Source organism: Myxine glutinosa, chromosome 3, assembly GCF_964187855.1.
Source record: "Myxine glutinosa chromosome 3, kmMyxGlut1.1, whole genome shotgun sequence".
In the NCBI taxonomy this organism is placed as follows: domain Eukaryota; kingdom Metazoa; phylum Chordata; class Myxini; order Myxiniformes; family Myxinidae; genus Myxine; species Myxine glutinosa.
The window spans coordinates 107,353,474-107,376,384 of NC_136263.1; the positions used below are offsets into that span (position 1 = coordinate 107,353,474).

The 22,911-nt window shown below is 45.4% G+C and overlaps 1 protein-coding gene across 1 annotated transcript; it reads right to left on the reverse strand.

Annotated features, from left to right (window-relative positions):
• Nucleotides 1–607: 607 nt before the first annotated feature.
• On the reverse strand, nt 608–22,911 carry LOC137423289 (protein lin-7 homolog C). The gene is made up of 5 exons (XM_068110262.2): nt 22,641–22,911; nt 5,493–5,611; nt 3,364–3,435; nt 1,869–2,078; nt 608–1,740 (listed from the first exon to the last, which is right to left on the reverse strand). Exons 1-5 carry the CDS (start codon nt 22,690–22,692, stop codon nt 1,576–1,578), a joined length of 618 nt encoding a protein of 205 aa, XP_067966363.1. The 5' UTR covers nt 22,693–22,911; the 3' UTR covers nt 608–1,575.

A 22,911-nucleotide genomic window follows, 5' to 3' on the forward strand; every position in this document is an offset into this window, starting at 1 on the left:
CTCGTCTAAGAGCTAACATTAATCACAAAAAGACAAACTGACACATAAAACATAAGATAAAGGGAGCGGGAGACAAGATGAGGAGAGAGAGGGAAGCACACAAGTACAACATTTGAGAACAGGGACATCGGGAGATCTGTGGGAGGGAGAGGGCTTGGGGGAGAGGAGACACGGGAGGTGGGGGAGAGGGTGGGAGAGGTAAAAAAAAACACATGGACGTAAACACATAGGAAAGAAGTCGGTATTTCAAAAAAGTGGCTCTGGGGTGAATTAACAGGGGTAGAAAAGATCAAGGTTTTGGATGGGGGAAGATAAGAGATGGTGGTGAACAGCTGTTTTAAAGACCTGGAGGGAGGAGTGGGATTGAAGAGAGTGAGGCAGTTTGTTCCAGGATGAGGGAGTTTGTTTGTATTTGGTGCCAGGTGTAAAGTACCTCCTAAATGGGAAACGTCATCACGTGTGAATTTTTGCAATAAGCATATGGTGGAACCCAAGGTCTCTGGGGCACCTTAGCTTCGTTAGAAAATAGTTTGGATCTAAATATCGAGGCTTCATGGAGAGGTGAGCCTCTAAATCAGGAATGAAATCATATATAAGCATCACAAAATTTACTACAGAGCTACACCTTTGTATTGGTGTTAGTAATGCTGTGAGCTTGACTATAACTCAACACAACTAATGATTCAAAAACATACCATGACATCATATATAAATACACAGACAAACACACATATACATATCAAAACTATAAAGCTGCATGGCAAACTGATATGTCATGACTCATGAGTCACTCCATAGTCTACATCTTTCAGGCAAGACTCATGCTATGCACACACCGCACACTCTCACCGCCTCCGAACCCGCTCCACTCGCATTACCCGATCGCAGGCAAGTCTTCTGCATTTTCCCTCAATCATTCATCAATAACACCAAACATCTACCCAACCCTTTTCTTATCCTACAAGTCAACTTTAATGAACGTTTTGCTCCAAAGGATCACACAAAGAAACAGAGGGCAGGCACGAGAGGCAGCCTCCTTTTAGGATTCTTACCCATTATTTATCTAAAACTATAGGAAAACCCCTCAAAATCAATGCAAACAAAAGTTTTGCAATGAATATCTCATTTTAAACTTTGTGACCTGATTGCACAAATGTCGATACAGTACTGTGTTGATAAATTTGCAAATGCGTTAAAATGTACTTTTCATGAAAATAAATAAATGTTCTAGGAAAGTGCCACACATGCTCATAAATAATTCGACTTTTTTTGGTCTCGAAGAGGAGGAGAACCCTTTTTTGTGGGTGGGCAGATGAAATAACAGATGAATCAAGTTGTGACAACATAATAAATAAGGTAGGTTCGTATAAAAAGAAGATTATGATGATGTACTTGAAAAATAATAACATGAGACATGTTAAAAATGGCAGTGAAAGGCATTAGACAGTGGATTATGGTTTGAAGGATATGGATTAGTAAATGAAGAGCAAGGGAGTAGTAAATAGGAGCATTAAGGAGGAATGAGGAGCATGAATAGGCATAGGAAAAGTGAGGACAGGTGGGAGATAGTGTTTGCTAAGAGCTGCTGCTCTGCTGACGTCGCTTGGCTGTTCGTAACTTCTCGAAGCGTGCCTCCATCTCATCGAGCACCTTTGGCGTGTAGCGCACAACGAGTTTCACAGAGCCGTGTGCCTGCTTCAGCAGCTCCACAGCACGCTCGTGGTGTTCTCCCTCCACACTCTGACACACAGCATCATCCCAAGAGCAAATTGGAGGGTTCAGGGGCTATGCAGGACTGCAAGATCAAAGTGAAATTTTACCAGCGCAAGTTCATGTTCTCAACTTGAGCAGAGTGAAACACGTCTCACCACGCCATTCACAGACAGTAGTTGGTCTCCACGTTTGAGACCACCCTGTCGATCCGCCACTCCACCGGGAATGATGCGCGAAACATATATCGGTGAGTTTTGCTCTTTGCCGCCCATCACGTTGAAACCGAGGCCCTCATCCGTTTTGGGCAACTCGACAACACGCGGATGCGCATGGCCTTCGCTCGCTGCAAACGCCGCCACTGTGGCCTAATACATCACACCAGTGTAGTCAGCATTCATAATCCGAACCTTTATATACACAATAATGATAATTACAATTAATATCATCATGTAGACTATAAAATGCAAATGTCCATGTATTTGATCATTCCTTCTATAATTTTTCGTAATGCTCTTTGGGGCCCTTTTGGTATGCAATGTGGAGGCCCACAGAGGATCTAGATCACAGAACAGATCAGGATGTAACAGAACAAAAGGAACACTAGAAAGATGGAGGAGGAGGAGGGGGGAAATAACACACCAACAGCAGGGCTGAAGGACAAATTAGATGGAGACTTGGAGGAATAATAGATGTGGGGAACAATGAGGGTGAGGGGAGGACACAGGGGGTGGACAAGATGGATACAGCCGTAAGCTCTCAGAAAGGAAAAATTGGAAATTTGGAAGGAGGAGGGCTTGTGATGGAGGAGGGAGCGGTGCTAACGGCGGTAGAAAAGATCATGATTTTGGATTGGGGATGATCTAAGATGGTCGTGAACAACTGTCTTGAAGCCCTGGATGGAAGAATGACATTGAAGACTGAGGAAGTTGATTCGACATGCTGGAAAAAAGAGGAACCTTACTTTATTTTGGGGCTAACTTCACAGTATCTGAGTGACTGGGGGGAGTGGGGGAGACAAAAATGGGTGGGTGGAGGTGATAAATTGAATCAAAGCTTAAGAAATTATAGAAAAATAAAACTTTGGGAAATGTTTTTTTTTGAAGATGAGCAGCTGAAATATGTGGAATCTTTGCAGCCTTCTCATAAAAGGATTGGGCTTTTCCCAAAGTAAGTCTCACTCTTTATACAACTACTGTACCAAACAGATGGTTGCTTGTTGGTTAATTTTACAAACACTTGAACAAGATACACTTGGCAACATTATCATTTCTTAGCGCTTATGTTGTCATTTAATTGTTAAGCTTCATTACATCTGATGTTTGCTGATGAACAATGTTATCTGCGCGGCAATGAGGCCCGACTACTTACATGTGAATTAACAACCATGGTTCTCTTATTTCAGTGCTCTCTGCTGTGTGATGGCTGGCCGATGTTACTGATGTGTCTCCCAAGCCAATATCCTGTGTTGTGATTAATCTCAATGTCATGTAGGCTGGCATGTCAAGGTCATTAAGTACTTCGATTTAAGGCTCTAGGACCCTTGAGGCCTGAGACTCAACCCTTGAGATTTGAGGTATGACATGAGGTTTACTGGATTGTAGATAACTGATAGTGACTCATAGTGACTATGAGTGACTGATAGTGACTCACTTTAGCAGTGGCGAGTGCTCGTATCTCTTGCGTGCCCGTAATATCAAGACTTTCATAAATGTACTCGTACACCTGGAAACAATCAGTGAGGGACTGTTGAAATAAGCGTGATTTGTATGGCATTGTATACAAATATCAGAAGTGCAAAGATGAAGGAACAGAAGCAATGCAATAGAAATTAGAACGGCACTCGGTGGAGAGCAGAACTCCGCCAGGCTGAACAGTTTACGTTTTGTATCCCACCGATAGGCCGGATCTGCATCTGGACCTTAAAGAAAATCTATATGGCTTGTTCTCGTCACCTAGCTAACTCATGCAGGTCAAATTTTGTCATAATCCATCTGCAACTTTTTGAAATATTGTACTACGTATATATCGATTTTGGCTTGATCTCTCAATTGTGAAGAATTACTTCAAACATTCTAGTACATGGATCCGAATCTGGATCTTCACCCAAATCGAATCAATTCGTCCTCGCCACACACCCAACCTGTCCACCAAGTTTCATCTGAATCCATCCATAACCTTTTGAGATATCCTGCTCACAGACAGACAAACAGACAGACAACACAGAGAAACGGGTGAAAACATACAGTACCCTCATTCTAATTAGGTGGCAGAGGTCATTAAAAGTAAACTTGCATAAAGTTTGACGTTCCACTGCAAAGCCAACTCAGTTGATATACCAGCCAATGACAGAGCGATTATGATGAACTAACCATTGTTTGTATGGCTGCCATGATGGCCTAGAGATACGCATGCTCACCTCGAATCCATCCAGCCTGGTTTTGAATATCAACCCAGCTATAAACAGCCATTCTGGTGTTTCACAGGCAGGGTGATTCATCAATGTGTGTGCAGTGTCTCGGATAGACGTTAAACGGGCATCCCCCGTCTGCTGGTATTAGTTGGTGGACATTAAAGATCTCATAGTATCCTTCGCGAAGAGTATGCGAGTATTTGCCAGCACCGTGGCCAAATTCCAAATCACTACTCCAACTTACAGGGGGCACTGTAACATCACCAGCACAGCTGCCTGCACCCCCTCTGAAAGCAGAAGGTGGCTTTGGAGGTTGCACTTTCATTTCTTGAGCATATGGCACAGCCCTGCTGACTACATCCAAAAATGTACATTCTAAATGATCCTGTCAGTGTTTGCTGAGATCTTTCTTTATGGACAGTTACATAGAACTATTGCAAAAATTATCATTATAGTGGTGACTTACTCCAGTCCGGTAAGTTTCATACACGCGTCTTCCCTTTCTTTTCCTTATTCGTATCACTTCCCAACCACCGTTCCCTTTATTTCCATTCCTTCTCTCAGAATTTAAGCCTAGTGTTGGCTTAGCGGTTTGGGTGCTGGCATGGGATCCTAGTATCCTGGGTTTGAATCCTGGTTTATCGTTGAATTAACACCAGGGGGGTTGACTCAGCCTGTCATCCTTCTGAGGATGGAAAATTGAGTACCAGCTCACTGGTAATTCCCTGTGTGTCGCAAGAGGCGACTAACAGGGTTGGTGGCAGGAAGGGCATCCGGCTGTAAAACATTGCTTCAAAAAGGGAACCACGGTGCCAGAAAAAAGGCCAACCCCTGCTCTGCGGGGAAAAATGGCCTCTAAAGGTGGTTCTTCTCTCAGAATTTATCTTAACGCACGCAATCCTCGGCCATATTACATATGCAATTTATACGAGGGAAAATCAAAAGGTTTTCACCTAAACATGAAAGATTTATTTGAGGGTGTTAATTCTTTTCTATGTAGTTGTGAGCCACTGTTGCACATTTTTACCAGCGCTGGTTGAATTTCCTGATGCCATCGGAACAAAAGTTGTGTTTTTAGCTCTGAAAGCACACGTTGACTTCCCTCTGTAGATGGCCCCTTAGCACAACTTCATAAGCAAATGTAGCATAAACCCAACACTGTGCCTGACGTGTGACGTGCCCGCCGCTCGGTGTTACCTCGTGCATGGCTGTACAGAAGTCACTTTGTTGGATTTTCTGTGCAAATGTGCAACTTCACAACTGTGCAAATGTGCAACAATTGTGCAACTTTCTGTGCAACTTCATAAGCAAATGTAGCATAAACCCAACACTGTGCCTGACGTGTGAGGTGCCCGCCGCTCGGTGTTACCTCTCGCACGGCTGTACAGAAGTCACTTTGTAGAACTTTCTGCAATGCTTGGATTTTCTGTGCCGGAACATCACCAGCACGCTGCAGCCGTTCGAGCAGCTCGATGGCACGAGCCACATCTGGCAGGCACAACACACGAAGAGTCATTTTCACTGTAGGTTTGTTGCCATTGTTGATCAAAATCCAATCTCAGCACGTCTACAAGTGAATGCCACGGAGTGAGAAGTAGACACAAAACAAAAAAACCGTTTGGAGTTGCTGAAGGTTAATTGAAACATCGGAGAGAGTAATGGATATCTATCTCTGCTACCGAAGGAAACAGATTTGTAAGAAATTTCCACTTTCAGCCACAGCTGAGCTCTAAAGGGGGAGTTTCACAAACATTGGTTTGTAATATCTGTCGTTGCGATTGTTGGCATGGCAATGGTTTAAAAAGCATTTTGTACCACCATTACATAGGACATCCAGAAGTCCATCATGGCAGCCATTGCTTGACTGTGGTTCACTGCTCATTAGGCCCATTCCCCATGATGAAGAATTACGGTAATGGATGGCGCATCGTAAACATGAAAAGCGATGAGAACCCCACGCACCTCTCATTTCAATATAAATCAGATTAAACTCAGACCTACTTTTTTATCCCTACTAATAAAAGCATTAGCAATGTAAAGCCATATTTGCCTTTTCAATTGAAATAAATTACTCATGAACTAATTCTTTTTCAATGGCGAAGCAATATTTGACTGCTTCCTTCTTAGTTTGGCTGGTCTCTCCCTGTAGTATTGCGTTATATAATTTTGTATAAGCCTTGGCGTTGGCTTAACGGTTAAGGTGGCTGGCTTAAGATCTTAGGGTCTTGAGTTTGAGCCACTGACGTGCCATTAAATAACACCAGGGGGGTTGAGTCAGCCTGGCATCCTTCCGAGATTGGCAAAATGAGTACCAGCTTACTAGAAACAGGGGCACCGCATCAGTGGCACAGCTGTGCTCCCAGCAATGGTGCAACCAGCAGCCACAGACAGGCTGCATATGAAATAATAAGAAAATTTTAAAAAACGCAAGAGTTTGATGAATACGCCTTTTAGAGTAAAATGATTATCCTTCAACAGCTGCCATGAATGTGTGCACACATTGTGCTCATGAAATGCATAGCAACAGGATGAAAGGCATTGAAGAAAAATAAACGCAAATTTCTTATAAATTAGATTTACCACGTCTGATCTTGAAATCGTTTTGCACTTTTCATCTTTATATTTAAAAATTGCACCCTTGGAGTAATGCGGGTTAGGGTGTCCATGTAGGAAGAGTGATAAGACTCACCCCCTACTAACATAAACCTTCTCGATCCTGATTTAACAAGAATGACCTCATTGTGGTCACAACCTGCTACAAAAATCCTGTAACTCGCCGATTGGGAAATGCAGATTTAAAGCACTCTTAAAAGATGAACAGCACGATTGGGAAACACACATTTAATATGCTATTAAAAGATTATCCCGAAACACCTCTAATCCATGTGTTACGGGTTCCTCATCGATCTCCTGGTCTCGGTAAACCTCCGAACCCCGAGAGGAGCCCCGGCAGAAAAATATGTTATTCTGTGTTAGAAATCAATAGTGAAACCACAGCAATGATTATAAATGAACAGATATTGTATTAAAAATCACACACCAGAATAACGGTACAACAAATGGCAATTAAGAGTGCACTCGATATACCTTATCGCTTAGGATGGTACCATCCCTAAAGTCAGATAACTCACTGTGCTCCCAGCGAGTGAAAGGGACACTCCTCAATGTCTCTATAACCTTTTCCAAGGCGAAGGTGATTCGCTCCAGCAGTCGCTAGAACGATATCCAGTCGAAGCCCGAATCTCGCTCTCCAGTCGAGATCCGAATCGCGTACAGATGGCAATGGCAATCGCCCCGCTGAAACTGTACAAAGGCGCCCTCCAGAGGAGCACCTTCACCGCTCAATCAGCAAACCGCAACGTAATTGGAGACGAAGCGGTCGCACACACACATCCCCGACAGACGGTAGGATGTTGGGGTAAAGCTGACGCGAAGCAAAACCTTTGTAGGTGTCCGAAGCGCGAGGTTCAAAATGGCCGACGGCTCTTACTTGAGTCGATGCGACTAGGCGAGGATTCGTCGAAATCTCAGCACCCAAACCTGACTACGCAGATTTCTCAATTCCAGCGCTAATTCCTATCGCCGCTCCTTTCAAGGAACTCAAAATTCCCTCGCGACTTTCGGTAGACCACGCTCGCTACGGAGCCTCGACGTCACGCGTCTTCTCCGACTTTGCTCGCCACGCCTCTTCCTCTTCTCTGCCGTCTTCCGGTTCGGTTTCCGGTATCATTTAAAGTTAGCCTTTTTAACTTTAGATAACTGTTCATGAATAATAAACCTTTTGAGAATAATAATAGTACATAATATCAGAAATATGTCAAGTGGGTGAAAACCACAACAATGGAAGTTACGAATCCGTAACACGTCACCTTCCACCGTGGTTATAGCAGAACGGGCTGATTTGTCACGGTCAAGGATTGTTTAACTGCAATATGGGGTTGTTGAACAATTATGTAACGACATTTTTTTAGTAAATTTGCATAACGTAAGGAATGCTTGTTACAGTGCATTCTGAAGTACTGTGTGTTCTGAAGGGCTTGAATAAACCTTACTATTATTCGACATGTAAGTAGATTTTTCGGGATGCCTCATCGTGAGTAATACTCGACCCAAACAAAGCCAATAGAAATCTGATGCAACAAACCCAGGCAGTGTATAACCAGCAGAGACCTACAGGCCTAATGTGTTAGGCCCACCAGAAAACCAAGCCGCCGAGTTTCAAAAGGAGCCTTTCTACGTCGCCGGATGATACAACGGACCAATGGGCAAGCCAATGGATCAAGAGATGTTCGGACGTCCCTTGATCCCCTTTACAGATGATTAGAGGTTCAATCTTGACAGTAATGATGGCGGTTGTCATATTTATTGGAGGGAAGGGGAACGTTACGCTGATGCATTTATTGTGCAATGTTCGTCGTTCAGCGGTGGAAGTGTGATGGTATGGGGAGGCATCACTGCACATCACGGAACCCAGCTGGAGGTAACTAATGGCAATTTTACAGGTATTCAGTACCATGATGAAGTTCTCCGTCCTCACGCCCCTCCATTACTGCAGGTTCATGGACGTCACAAGGCACTTCAACAGAATAATGCATGCCCTCACGTTGCATGAGTGGTCATCGACTTCATAACACAACAAAACATACCAACACTTCCCTGGCCAGCTGTTTTGCCTGATCTTTCTCCCGTAGAACATGTATGGGATGAAATGGAATGACGATTGCACCGTTTTCAAAACCAGCCGGCGACGTTGGCCCAATTGCGGCAGGTCTTGGTACAGATCTGGAATGATATCCTTCAAGCCTTCTTCAACCATCTTGTGTCCTCACTGAGGTGCTGTTTCCAAGCATATATCAATGCAAGTGATGGTGACACCAGATACTGAGCTGTTGACTCACTTTTGACTGCGTCCCTCTTCGATCCTCTGGAGACATGCCTTGCACAAATATGTTGACATTCTCATGCGGATTTTATGTTTATCAAACACTAAAAGGACTAAATATTGATATGAACAAACAACGTGATGTGTTTGTTTTTATTTCTCATTTCACATAGGTGTAAATGATGCACAGGAAATTTTTTGCATGAGTATATACAAAATGTGGGTAAACGCCGTTTACGTGTGTTTATGCAGGACTACAGAACAGGAAGAGACATAACACAAATTTTAAAAAAGCAATAAATCGCCTTATTTGTTCAATCCACCGTTGCTTAACACTTGGTGCCTTCGGAAAATGATAAATGCTGCAGGTACGACACTACGATTGGTGATTACAATCTGGAATAAAACACTGTACCATCTTCACAAAGCTACGGCGGCCATATTATATGGGTGTATACACATAACACAAATTTTAAAAAAGCAATAAATCGCCGTATTTGTTCAATCCACCGTTGCTTAACACTTGGTGCCTTCGGAAAATGATAAATGCTGCAGGTACGACACTACGATTGGTGATTACAATCTGGAATAAAACACTGTACCATCTTCACAAAGCTACGGCGGCCATATTATATGGGTGTATAAAACTAGGCCATGCATTATCATGCCAATGTGACATCATCGCCTCGGTGTCCTTTTGTGGTGTATTAACTTTAAAATTAGATTAAATCATGATACGGGTGCAATACCCAAGAGAGAATGTTGCTTCCTTCAGTTGGAATCATTGTAATTGCTTCACCCGTTATTGTGCTTGGCACGGTGGCATTTATCAATATTTGGAGGACGATGAAAACAGCGATTTTGCGATTTTAAATCAGAGCTGTCTCCCTTGACATATCACGTGCCTTCGATACGGTCTGGCACCCAGCTCTGCTCACCACACTCTCCTCCTATGGTATCCATGGAAATCTCCATGCATGGCTTGCGGACTTCCTCTCTGGTCGTAGTCAACGTGTGGCCCTGAATGGATTTCTCTCATCTCCCCTTCCCGTTCAGGCTGGAGTTCCCCAAGGCAGTGTGCTGGGCCCTGTGCTTTTTCTGGTCTTTATCAATGATCTCTCCGACTCTCTGGAAAATCCTCTGTATCTCTTTGCTGATGACTCCACTCTCTGCCGCTCCATTCCTCTTCCCTCAGATCGGCAGTCTGCAGCCTCCTCACTCTCTGAAGACCTGGACAAAATCACAGACTGGTCAAACATGTGGAACATGTCTTTCAATCCTGACAAATCTCACACTCTTACTATGTCTCTCCGAAAAGATCGACTGGACAACCCTCCCATCTACTTTCTCAACAATCCTCTCCAAGAAGTTCTGTCGCTCAAGCTTTTGGGTCTCACCATCTGCCATGATCTTTCTTGGGAAAACCACATTTCCAAGCTGGCCTCCAAAGCCAGTCGCCGACTGGGCATCCTCCGTCGTGCGAAGTCCTTCCTAGGCACACCTAAGCTCCTCACCACATACAAGGCTTTCATCCGCAGCTCAATGGAATACTGTTCTCCCCTATGGGCTGGTGCTCCTGCCTCACACCTGGCTCGGCTTCACGCTGTTGAATCCAAAGCTTTCAGAATCATTGGAATCTCCCGCGATGAAGCTATCTCTGAGGGCCTTTCACTCACTCACCGCAGGCAGGTAGGTGGTCTTTCTGTCTTCTACCGACTCCTCTCCGGCCTTGCTCCCCCAGCTCTCTCTGTGCTCTGTCCCCCAAATATTCCTACAGGTCGCACAAGATCTGCCAGCCACCCTCTGATGGTTAAACTGCCGAAATCTCGGCTCTCTGCTCACCTTCACTCTTTCATTCCTCTTTTCTCCCGCCTCTGGAACAAACTCCCACACTCACTTCAATCACACTCCTCCCTCCAGGTCTTCAAAACAGCTGTTCACCACCATCTCTTATCTTCCCCCATCCAAAACCTTGATCTTTTCTACCCCCACTAATTCACCCCAGATCCACCTTGTTTGAAATTCCAACTTCTTTCCTGGAAGTCTTGGCAGTGTCCATATGTTTTATACCTCTCCCACCCCCCCCCCTTCCCATGCCTCCCCCCAAAGCCCTCTCCCTCCCACAGTTCTCTCGATGTCTCCATGTCTCTCGGTCCCTGCTCTCAAATGTTGTGTTTGTGTCCTTCCCCCCTCTCTCCCCATCTTGTCTACCGCTCCCGATGTTATTTGTTTTGTGTGTCTGTTTGTCTTTCTGTGTGATTAATGTTCGCTCTTTCACGAGCCTCGATCTTGTATACAAAAAAAAAAAAAAAAAAAAAAAAAAACATCTCTCAATCTGGTATCAAGCAATATATTTTGGCATATTTTTCATTCTTGTTCGTTATGAAATGTTAGAGAATAAAAGGGATACCTTTAAATGCGTATGCCTTCACTCTATAGTAGCTTTTAAGTGTATAAGTTTATACACATTTGAATGGGTGGCCATTTTTTTCCCGTGCCATCCTTACATATGGAGCACGATTGTACTCCATACCAGCAGGATACCCACCCACTGGGTGGCTGGAGATTTTGTATTACTTGCTGATATTTTCCAATAAATAAAATGACAAATAAAATGTTTTTTAAATGATAGAAATGATAACAATAAGATAAAATTGTCGGAGAAAACGCCTTCGATGTGAACTCCTCGCCACCCCCCCCCCCCCTCACACCCACCCTCACCCACCAAAAACCGGATTTTGAGGGGTTATCTTTCAAATTCAGGACACGACCCTGGGTTTGGGAACCCCTGCCTTCGACCCTTTAAACCTATAACTACTGTTGAAACATACCCTTTAGTCATTTAGACCTTTTGGACAACTTTAGACCATTTTAGACCCTTTATAGACTCTTAGATCCATTGACCTTATTGACCGTTTATACCCCATGGCATTTTATACCTTTTAGACCCTTTATACTGCTAACCCTTTAGAAGCCTTAGAAACTTAAGAACCCCAAGACCTTGTACACCCTATAGACCCTGTTAGAACCCTAAGACTCCATATACCCCCATTAGACCCTTTATAAGCCTTATACCCCCTAAGACCACTTAGAACCCAAAGACCCTTAAGACCCTGTAGACCCCATTAAACCTTTTAGAACCCCAAGACCCTGGCAGAGCCTTTATCTATCTATAATTCCAGTAATCTCTGTGTGTGTGTGTGTGTGTGTGTGTATGTGTGTATGTCTGTGTGTTTGTCTGTGACCGCTGTTTCTCGACAACCACGGGTCCGATATACTTGAAACTTGCCAGGTATATTGCTGGGGACCCGAGGATGTGCCTTTTCAAGGTTTGAAATTAATCGGACAAGTAGTTACCGAGCTATGGCGATTTAGCCGTTCGCCGTTCGCTTTGGCGTTGCGAATGGACCAAACCATTTCATGTAAATAGAGGGGGGGGGGGGGGTTCTGTGGTCGTTGCGAATGGACCAAACCATTTCATGTAAATAGAGGGGGGGGGGGATTGTCACCGTACTCGCAAGCCGTTCGCTTTGGCTTTGCGAATGGACCAAACCATTTCATGTAAATAGAGGGGGGGGATATAATTTTAGATATATATATAGTACGGGCATGCCCTAGTAATCCTAAGACTCCTAAGAGCCGATAGACCCCATTAGACCCTTTTTAATCCTAAGATCCTTTAAAAGATTGCTAAAACCTTCAGGCTCTATAGACCACATTAGACTCTTTAGAACCTGCAGATCCATCCCTAAGACCCACAAGATCCTATGAACCCCGTTAGACCCTTCAGGCCTTTTAATACCTGCAACTGCCATTTAAGACAAGATAAACTGGTTAGACTCCTTAGACCTTTTAAAACCTGCAACTGCCCTTTGGACCTTTTAAGACCCTTTAAACCACTTCGATCCCTTGACCCTTAGACATTTAGACCCAACTACTATTGGAAAATACCACATAGATCTTTAAACCCTTAAAGACCCTCATAGACCCCCCTATGTAGACACCTTGGACCACATAGACCATTTAGACCTTTACACCAGTTAGACACCTTAAACCAACCCTTCAGATCTCTAGACCCGTTAAACTCCTTTAGACGCACACAACACAAACATCTACAGCGTCTTCTTGTATCAATATACAGACTATACTTTTTCATCAAGTAATGCGCAATCTCCAGCCACCCAGAGGGTGGGTCTCTGCGAGAACCAAAAGAAACAAAAGAACCACCTTTAGAGGCCATTTTTCCCCGCAGAGCGGGGGTTGGCCTTTTTTGGGCACCGTGGTCCCTTTTTTGAAGCAATGTTTTGTGGCCGGATGCCCTTCCTGCCGCCAACCCTGTTGGTCGCCTCTTGCAACACGCAGGGAATTACCAGTGAACTGGTACTCAATTTGCCGAACTCGGAAGGATGGCAGGCTGCGACAACCCCCCTGGCATTAATTCAGTGATCGACCGGGATTCGAACCCAGGATCCTCGGATCCCAAGCCAGCACCCTAACCGCTAAGCCAACACCAGGCTCTTGGCTCTTGGGTCTCTGCTAGGTTGAACAGAAATTGCATATTGGGTCACTGAATTGGTTCACTATTCAAAACCGAGAAGCATATTGTTTCTGAGGTCAACAGGTCAAGGTCACATAAAATCATCAATTTTCATCCAAATTCCTTAAATTTGAAAAGGGTTTGCATATTGGGTCACTGAAGACTATTGTTTGAGGGTAAAAGAAGGTCAAAGCTCAAGGTCACATAAAATCATCAATTTTCATCCTATTAACTTGAAATTTGAACAGGATTTGTATATTGGGTCACGGACCTAGTTCACTGAAAATCAGATCGATCGATTTTTCCTTTTTGACATGTCAATGGTTTTCATGATAACAATTTCACCCCATTATAATCAAATGTGTCTTTTGTGAATTTATTATTACTATACCTCAGCAATTTTTCAAGATGTTAAATTGAAACGTACTCAGCTTATTTGTACATGTGCGTAGTATATGTGAGGGAGGCTTGGACAAACTTAGTCAAAGGTCAAGGTCAAGGCCATCTGAAACATGTAAAATATATATTAGGCCACAACTAGAAAACATATCAACCAAATTTGTTAAGCAGAGCATTCCATCATGTAAAATACTTGATAGGTCAAATTTTCGAAATTAATAAATTGCTGTTTCCATGGCAACTATTGTTTATTTGGATTTTGCAAATATTGTGCTTTGCATGAAATCTTTCTTGTTTGTTTGACTGTCAGCACCATATACCAAAGCGTTATGGATGAACTCGGACGAAATTTAGTGGACAGGTTGGTTGTGCGACAAGGAGGAATTTATTAGATTTTGGTGAAGATCCGGATCCGAATTCAGCGAAGGCATGCGTTCTTCAGAGTGCCGTTTTAGTTTCCCACTGTATTAACAACTGCAGATCGCTCTGCCATTCTGGAAAATCCAAACATTTTGTCTTCTGCACACAGATATATAATCACTTTGATGACTGGTTCGTGCTGGTGCATAACATCATGCACATGTGCATGGAAGCCTGCCTATTGACCTCATATATTATAAATTTCTGGTGTGCCATGACACTATCGTTTCCATGGGGACTCATTGAAATGCATGCCAAGTCTGGACAAATGAAGATAATAAAAATCCGAGATGTTGACAACAGTCTCAAGGAATTGTAAAATGTACAAGTCATCAGCAGATGCAGTCCAATCAGAATTTGGTCACGAAGGGAGATTCAGGTTTTAAGAGGTGGCCTGAACAAATAGAAACCAGAACAGGATCTTTTTTCATACTTACACAAAAGCCATTTGATCTAACTTACACAAAGGACTTTAAAGGCAAGCAGGCAAATTAATACAAAACATGACGACAGCAGATAAAGATACAGTCGTGGCCAAAATTATTGGTATCCTTGCACTTTTTTCAAATAATGCACCATTTCTTCCAGAAAATTGTTGAAATAAAAAAATATTTTGGTATCCACATATGTATTTCTTTAGTTTTCAGTGGAACAAAACAAAAAAAGCTGAAAAAATTACTAAATTTTAGCTTATTCCACAAAGAAATCCTAAAATAGCCCGGACAATATTATTGGCACCTTTTAGAAGTTGTTAGAAATAATTAGATTTCAAGTAGGTGATTCTCCTTTACTTTTGGAATTGAACTCACCTATGGTGAGCTGCAGGTGCCTGCAATATAAAAATCACTCATTCAACCAGTTTGAATAGAGAAAATGAGTCATTCTGATGTTTTGTGTCACTGTGTGTACCGCAATGAGGATGGAGAAAAGAAAGAAAACCAGAGAATTGTCTGAGGAGGCCAGACACAAGATTGTAGCCAAGCATGGACATTCTCAAGGCTACAAGTCCATCTCCAGAGACCTTGATGTTCCTGCGTCCACCATACGTAATGTTATCAGGAAGTTTAAGGCCCATGGCAATGCAGCCAACCGCCCTGGATGTGGCCGCAAGAGAAAACTTGAATTGAAGATTGCAGAGAAGGATGGTTCGAATGGTGGAGAAAGCACCTCGATCGACTGCCCAACAGATTCAAGTTGATCTTCAGACACAAGGTACGATAGTTTCAACTCGCATCATCCGTCGTCAACTCAATGAAAGGGGGTTCTATGGTAGGATACCCAGGAGGACACCACTGCTGAGAGAGAGACGTAAGAAAGCCCGACTGGAGTTTTCCAAAACACACCTGAACAAGCCAAAATCCTTCTGGGAGAATGTCCTGTGGACAGATGAGACCAAATTAGAGCTTTTTTGTAAAGCACATCATCTCTATGTTTACAGAAAACAAAACGAAGCCATCAAAGAAAAGAACACCTTCCCTACAGTCAAACATGGAGGAGGTTCAGTGATGTTTTGGGGTTGCTGTACTGCCTATGGCACTGGGTGCCTTGATTGTGTGCATGGCCTCATGATATGAGGAGATTACCGAGGCATTTTGGAGCGCAATATTCAACCAAGTGTCAGAAAGCTGGGTCTCCGTCAAAGGTCATGCGTCTTGCAGGAGGACAATGACCCCAAACACACTTTAAAAAGCACCCAGGAATGGTGCAAGACAAAACGTTGGACTGTTCTGAAGTGGCCAGCAATGAGTCCAGATCTAAATCCCATTGAACACCTGTGGGGAGATCTGAAAACAGCAGTTGGGAGAAGGCACCCTTCAAATCTGGGAGAACTGGAGCAGTTTGCACAAGAAGAGTGGGCCAAACTGCCAGTAGAGATGTGTAGGAAGCTCATTCATGGCTATAGGAAGCGCTTGACTGCAGTTGTTTTGTCCAAAGTCTGTAAAAAAAAAAAAAAAAAAAAAAAATTGCCCAAAGTCTGTGCTACCAAATATTAAGTCTTGTTTGTCAATAATTTTGTCAATGCCATTTCTTTTTCTTTTCTGATTTAAAAGGATATATTAAGTTCTGAATCAGAAACAAAGGTTCTGTAACATTAACAATGAAATAAAGAATTGTGGAGACCAAATACTTTTGTCAATTTCAACTTGTTTTTAGAAAAAATTGTGGGTTAATGGAAAAAAGTGCAAGGGTGCCAATATTTTTGACCATGACTATATGTAATACTACACCATCACAGGTGCAAACAAAAGCAAAATCCAAATGCAGTAAATTCTAAGGAAAAGAAAAATCATTATCTAACAAAAATGAGAAGGATAATAAACAGAGTGCGAAAAATAAATGGACAGTGCTAATAACCCATAAATCTGGAGTACAATGGACACTGCTGGGAATCCTGTGCAGACACACAACCAACCTCTCCACACTCAGAATAAAGAAACAGACAGGTTGACCAGGTAGCGTCTCACATGAATTGAGAGCACAACTACTGTCCCTGCATAAGGCAGGCAGAATATAGTGCAGCAGTATTCATCCCAGAAGTTATGTCAAACAAAGGCTTCTCAGTGCTAAGACTCTCTCTCATCCACCCACACATTAAGCTGCGCCTTCTCTGGAAAACAGGAGTTAGTAATGGCAATCCAAGCCGGTATGCACATGTTCAGCCATGAATAATCTGGTTGAAAAAACCCGAAAGTACTCAAAAACCATGCTAAAGACAACCCAAACTTTATGAGTGGTAACCTCTTACCAAGTAGCACCACAACCATCAAATACGCAAATAAATATTAAACAGTGGTAGAAATTTTGCCATCAATATCTGAAAGACTAAAGACGTCTGAAAATCTTCATTCTATTCCTTTCTATAAATCTTTAATAACAGCAGATCTGGAAATGATTTGACTCTGGTCTGGGAAATAGAATATTCCGTCAATCCTGGAAAATCTCAGTCTCATCCTATTGCTCCAGAATCATCGTCAAACAAACCCAGCTATCTATTAATTTGCACATACACTGTAAGAGGATCAGTCTTTTGAACATCTGGGCCTCATCGTCAGCCATGACCTTTCCTGGGCCGACCACATAGCAAAGCTGGCCTCCAAAGCTTGCTGCAAACTGGACATCATCCGTCGATCCAAGGCTTCCCTTGGAAAATCAGACCTACTCACAGTCTACAAGGCCTTTGCCCATCACTCAATGGAGTACTGCTCTCTGCTATGCACCGGCACCCCAGCATCACATCTGTCGCTCTCGAATTTTGTGGAATGTAAAGCTCTCAAAATTATTGGAATCTCCCGTGATTAGACCGAGGCACTGCTCACTCCTTCTTCTGCTCCATGCTCACCCTACCCCCTGATCCCTGCTCACTCCTCTTCCTGATCCACACCCACTCCCCTACTGATCCCAACTCACCCCTCCTTCTACTCACCACTTACTCTACTCCTGCTCCCCGCTCTACACCCCCCCTCCTGCTCCCCACTCTATGCCCCCCTCCTGCTCCCCACTCTACACCCCCCCTCCTGCTCCCCACTCTACACCCCCCTCCTGCTTCCCACTCACCCCTCCTCCTGCTCCCCGCTCACCCCTCCTCCTGCTCCCTGCTTATCCCTCTTCCTGCTCCCCTCACCATCTCCTTCTGCTGCCCACTCACCTCTCCTCCTGTTTTCCTCTCAACCCTTCCACCTGCTCCCCACTCACTCTCATCCTGCTCACCCCTCTGCCTGATCCCTGCTCATCCCTCTTTCTGCTCCCTCCTCCCCTTCCCCTTCCTGTGGGGTCAGCTGAGGAACATTTTTATACCAAGTATTTCGCGAACCAGGTGACCAGATCTGACGTTCGACCGAAGGTGATTTGGGCAGGGATTTGTAACTTGTTCAGCGTGCCAGCGATAACTCGCCGAAGTCCTCCTCCTCTCTGTCATCCGCCCAAAGGCATGTGGGATATTTAACGTGTGCTAGCGAATACTAGCGGATGGGACACCCAGCTTAACATTTATCTGAAGAACGGTGCCCCTGCGATGCAACACCCGACCTGCAAAACACCACTCCAACAAGACCGCTCAGAGACAAGTGGCTACCTGTGCACTCTACTGTACATCAGTCAGACCATCCCATTTCCCCCATGCCCATATCTTTAAAGAACATTTTTCTGTGGATGTCAAAACAAATTAAACAAGCGTTACGCCTAGGTCCCCCGTCGGTGAAGTGATGTGAGTTGACAAAGTGGAACACGCAAGGCGGCCATCTTGGATTTTAACGTGGCGACCCAATTTTCAATAGCGTTCTCCTTTTGCGTAGATACACCCAAACACCAGATTAGAAGTTGGTACTTCGCTTATTTTTCAAGATATTTCACTCACAAGGTTCAGACATATATATGGTGGCGGCCATCTTGGATTTTGACGTGGCAACCCAATTTTCCACAGCGTTCTTCCTTATGCCCAGATACACCCACACACCAGATTAGAAGTTGGTACTTTACTTATTTTTCAAGATATTTTGCTCACAAGGTTAAGACATACATGGCGTCAGACATACATGGCGGCGGCCATCTTGGATTTTGACGTGGCGACCCAATTTTAAATAGCGTTCTTCCTTATGCCCAGATACACCCACACACCAGATTAGAAGTTGGTACTTCGCTTATTTTTCAAGATATTTCACTCACAAGGTTCAGACATATATATGGTGGCGGCCATCTTGGATTTTGACGTGGCAACCCAATTTTCCACAGCGTTCTTCCTTATGCCCAGATACACCCACACACCAGATTAGAAGTTGGTACTTCGCTTATTTTTCAAGATATTCCGCTCACAAGGTTCAGACATACATGGCGGCGGCCATCTTGGATTTTGACGTGGGTTGCACCCGCACACCAAATTAGAATTCGGTCCTTCGCTTACGCACGCACGCACGTATGCACGCACGTACGCACGGACGCACGCACGCCCGCACGAACGGACGGAGGGGAAACCATAGTCCCCCTTTCGCTCCGCGGTGCGACGGGGGACAATAAGTGCAACGTTACAATGAGCGGGGTAATCTCAGCAGAGCAATCACATAGTACAGATGTAGTCAGGTAGGCAACACCTCAGGGCCTTGATAGAATGACGTCATTCTAAATTTGTTCTTTTGTGTTTGAGGCTCGTTTGAAAAAGCTTGATGGATAAATATTGCAATCTATTTTTAGAGAGCAATTCACATAATGTATCCAGAAGGTTCCTACTGATGATGCAACTTCTGGCCGTGACAAACTTGTACTGTTCTGTGGCAGGTTGGTTAATACATATCAATCCATGGCATCATGTATAATCACGTGGTTTTAGATACAGTATAATAAGGTGTTTAAAGCACGTGATGTAGGTATTAAAATAAGAATAAAAACCGTCATTTCCTAGCAGGACCGACAGAGTGTAAGGCGTTAACTGCCTCCTCGTTCTTTTTTTAAAAATTGTCATCCTCATCATCAAACTCATCCCCTATCCAACCCCTAGACCTCCTCCTCCTCTCTGTCATCCTCACCCCGTATTAAACCCCCTAGACCTCCTCCTCTCTCTCATCCCCTATCCGACCCCCTAGACCTCCTCCTCTCTCTCATCCCCTATCCAACCCCCTAGACCTTCTCCTCTCTCTCATCCCCAATCCAACCCCCTAGACCTCCTCCTCTCTCTCATCCCCTATCCGACCCCCTAGACCTTCTTCTCTCTCTCATCCCCTATCCAACCCCCTAGACCTCCTCCTCTCTCTCATCCCCTATCCAACCCCCTAGACCTCCTCCTCTCTCTCATCCCCTATCCGACCCCCAGACCTCCTCCTCTCTCTCATCCCCTATCCGACCCCCAGACCTCCTCCTCTCTCTCATCCCCTATCCGACCCCCAGACCTCCTCCTCTCTCTCATCCCCTATCCTACCCCCAGACCTCCTCCTCTCTCTCATCCCCTATCCGACCCCCAGACCTCCTCCTCTCTCTCATCCCCTATCCAACCCCTAGACCTCCTCCTCTCTCTCTCATCCCCTATACGACCCCCAGACCTCCTCCTCTCTCTCATCCCCTATCCGACCCCCAGACCTCCTCCTCTCTCTCATCCCCTATCCGACCCCCAGACCTCCTCCTCTCTCTCTCATCCCCTATCCGACCCCCAGACCTCCTCCTCCTCTCTGTCATCCTCACCCCGTATTAAACCCCCTCGACCTCCTCCTCTCTCTCATCCCCTATCCGACCCCCAGACCTCCTCCTCTCTCTCATCCCCTATCCAACCCCTAGACCTCCTCCTCCTCTCTGTCATCCTCACCCCATATTAAACCCCCTAGACGTCCTCCTCTCTCTCATCCCCTATCCAACCCCTAGACCTCCTCCTCCTCCTCTCTCTCATCCCCTATCCGACCCCCTTGACTTCTACCTCCTCTCTGTCATCGTCACCCCGTATTAAACCCCCTCGACCTCCTCCTCTCTCTCAGCCCCTATCCGACCCCCTTGACCTCTACCTCCTCTTTGTCATCCTCACCCCGTATTAAACCCCCTCGACCTCCTCCTCTCTCTCATCCCCTATCCGACCCCCTTGACCTGCACCTCCTCTCTGTCATCGTCACCCCGTATTAAACCCCCTCGACCTCCTCCTCTCTCTCATCCCCTATCCAACCCCTAGACCCCCTCCTCCTCTCTGTCATCCTCACCCCGTATTAAACCCCCTCGACGTCCTCCTCTCTCTCATCCCCTATCCAACCCCTAGATCTCCTCCACCTCTGTCATCTTCACCCCGTATTAAACCCCCTAGACCTCCTCCTCTCTCTCATCCCCTATCCGACCCCCTTGACCTCCACCTCCTCTCTGTCATCCTCACCCCGTATTAAACCCCCTCGATCTCCTCCTCTCTCTCATCCCCTATCCGACACCCCAGACCTCCTCCTCTCTATCATCCTCACCCGCTATCCAACCCTCTACTCCTCCTCCTGTCTTTCATCATCATCCCCCATCCAACCCTCTCACTCCTCCTCCTGTCTGTCATCCTCATCCCCTATCCAACCCCCAACCACACCTCCTCTGTCATTCTCATCCTCATCCCCTATCCACCATATCCTCCATACCGCTCCTACTGTCTGTCATTTTCATCCCCTATCCAATCCCCTAGATCTCCTCCTCTCTCTCTCATCCCCTATCCGACCCCCTAGACCTCCTCCTCTCTCTCATCCCCTATCGGACCCCCTAGACCTCCTCCTCTCTCTCATCCCCTATCCGACCCCCTAGACCTTCTCCTCTCTCTCATCCCCTATCCAACCCCCTACACCTCCTCCTCTCTCTCATCCCCTATCCAACCCCTTTGACCTTCTCCTCTCTCTCATCCCCTATCCAACCCCCTAGACCTCCTCTCTCTCATCCCCTATCCGACCCCCTAGACCTCCTCCTCTCTCTCATCCCCTATCCGACCCCCTAGACCTCCTCCTCTCTCTCATCCCCTATCCAACCCCCTAGACCTCCCCCTCTCTCTCATCCCCTATCCAACGCCCTATGCCTCCTCCTCTTTGGCATCCTCATCCCCTATCCAACCCCCAACCCCACCTCCTCTCTGTCATCCTCATCCCTTATCCGAACCCCTAGCCTTCCTCTCTGTAATTCTCATCCTCATCCCCTATCCAATCCTTTAGACCTGAAACCTCTTTGTCATCCTCATCCCTTATCCGAACCCCTAGCCCTCCTCTCTGTCATTCTCAGCCTCATCCCCTATCCAACCCCTCGACCTTCTCCTCATGTCTGTCATCATCATCCCCTATCCAACCCCGGAGACCTCCTCCTCTTGTCTGTCATCATCATCCCCTATCCAACCCCTCGACCTTCTCCTCATGTCTGTCATCATCATCCCCTATCCAACCCCCGAGACCTCCTCCTCATGTCTGTCATCATCATCCCCTATCCAACCCCTCGACCTTCTCCTCATGTCTGTCATCATCATCCCCTATCCAACCCCCGAGACCTCTGCCTCCTGTCTGCCTCCTCATCCCCCTATCCAATCCCATAGACCTCCTCTTTGTCATCCTGATCCTCATCCTCATCCCCCGATCCAACCCCCTATTCCTCCTCCTGTCTGTCATCCTCTTCCTCTCTCGCTCTTTGAGCTTGACTGAACTGCTGGCGCGAAATTCACCCTGAAACGTCACAATTACATCTTTGATGATAATAAAATAATAATTATTTACATTACTTATCCGTTAAATATTTACCTTCCTATATATCATCTTCTTATCTTGTCTAACCGCACCATCCCCGAACGGCGTCCCGGGCGCGCTTACCCCGGTCCAAGCGCAGCTGATCGCCGGCCATAGGCGCCATCATGCCGCTCATCACGGGCACACAGCAGCTTGGTGCCGACCCACACCACACCGGGTGGGTTCACAGGTGACACATCGTCGTGACGCTGTAGACGGGGTTCAACGCACACAGACACACATATACATACACAGACAGACACAGACACACACACACACACACACCAGGCGCACACCGCACACACACCCCAGGCGCACACCGCGCACACACAGAGGTCGACTTGGCTCTGACGCT

Coding starts and splice junctions, on each gene's coding strand:
- LOC137423289 (XM_068110262.2), bottom strand. CDS start 22,692: ATGAGCGGCATGATGGCGCCTATGGCCGGCGATCAGCTGCGCTTGGAC. Junction 2,079..3,363: donor GAGCACTCGCCACTGCTAAA/GTGAGTCACTAT, acceptor GTGATGTATTAG/GCCACAGTGGCGGCGTTTGC. Junction 1,741..1,868: donor TACTGTCTGTGAATGGCGTG/GTGAGACGTGTT, acceptor GCTGTGTGTCAG/AGTGTGGAGGGAGAACACCA.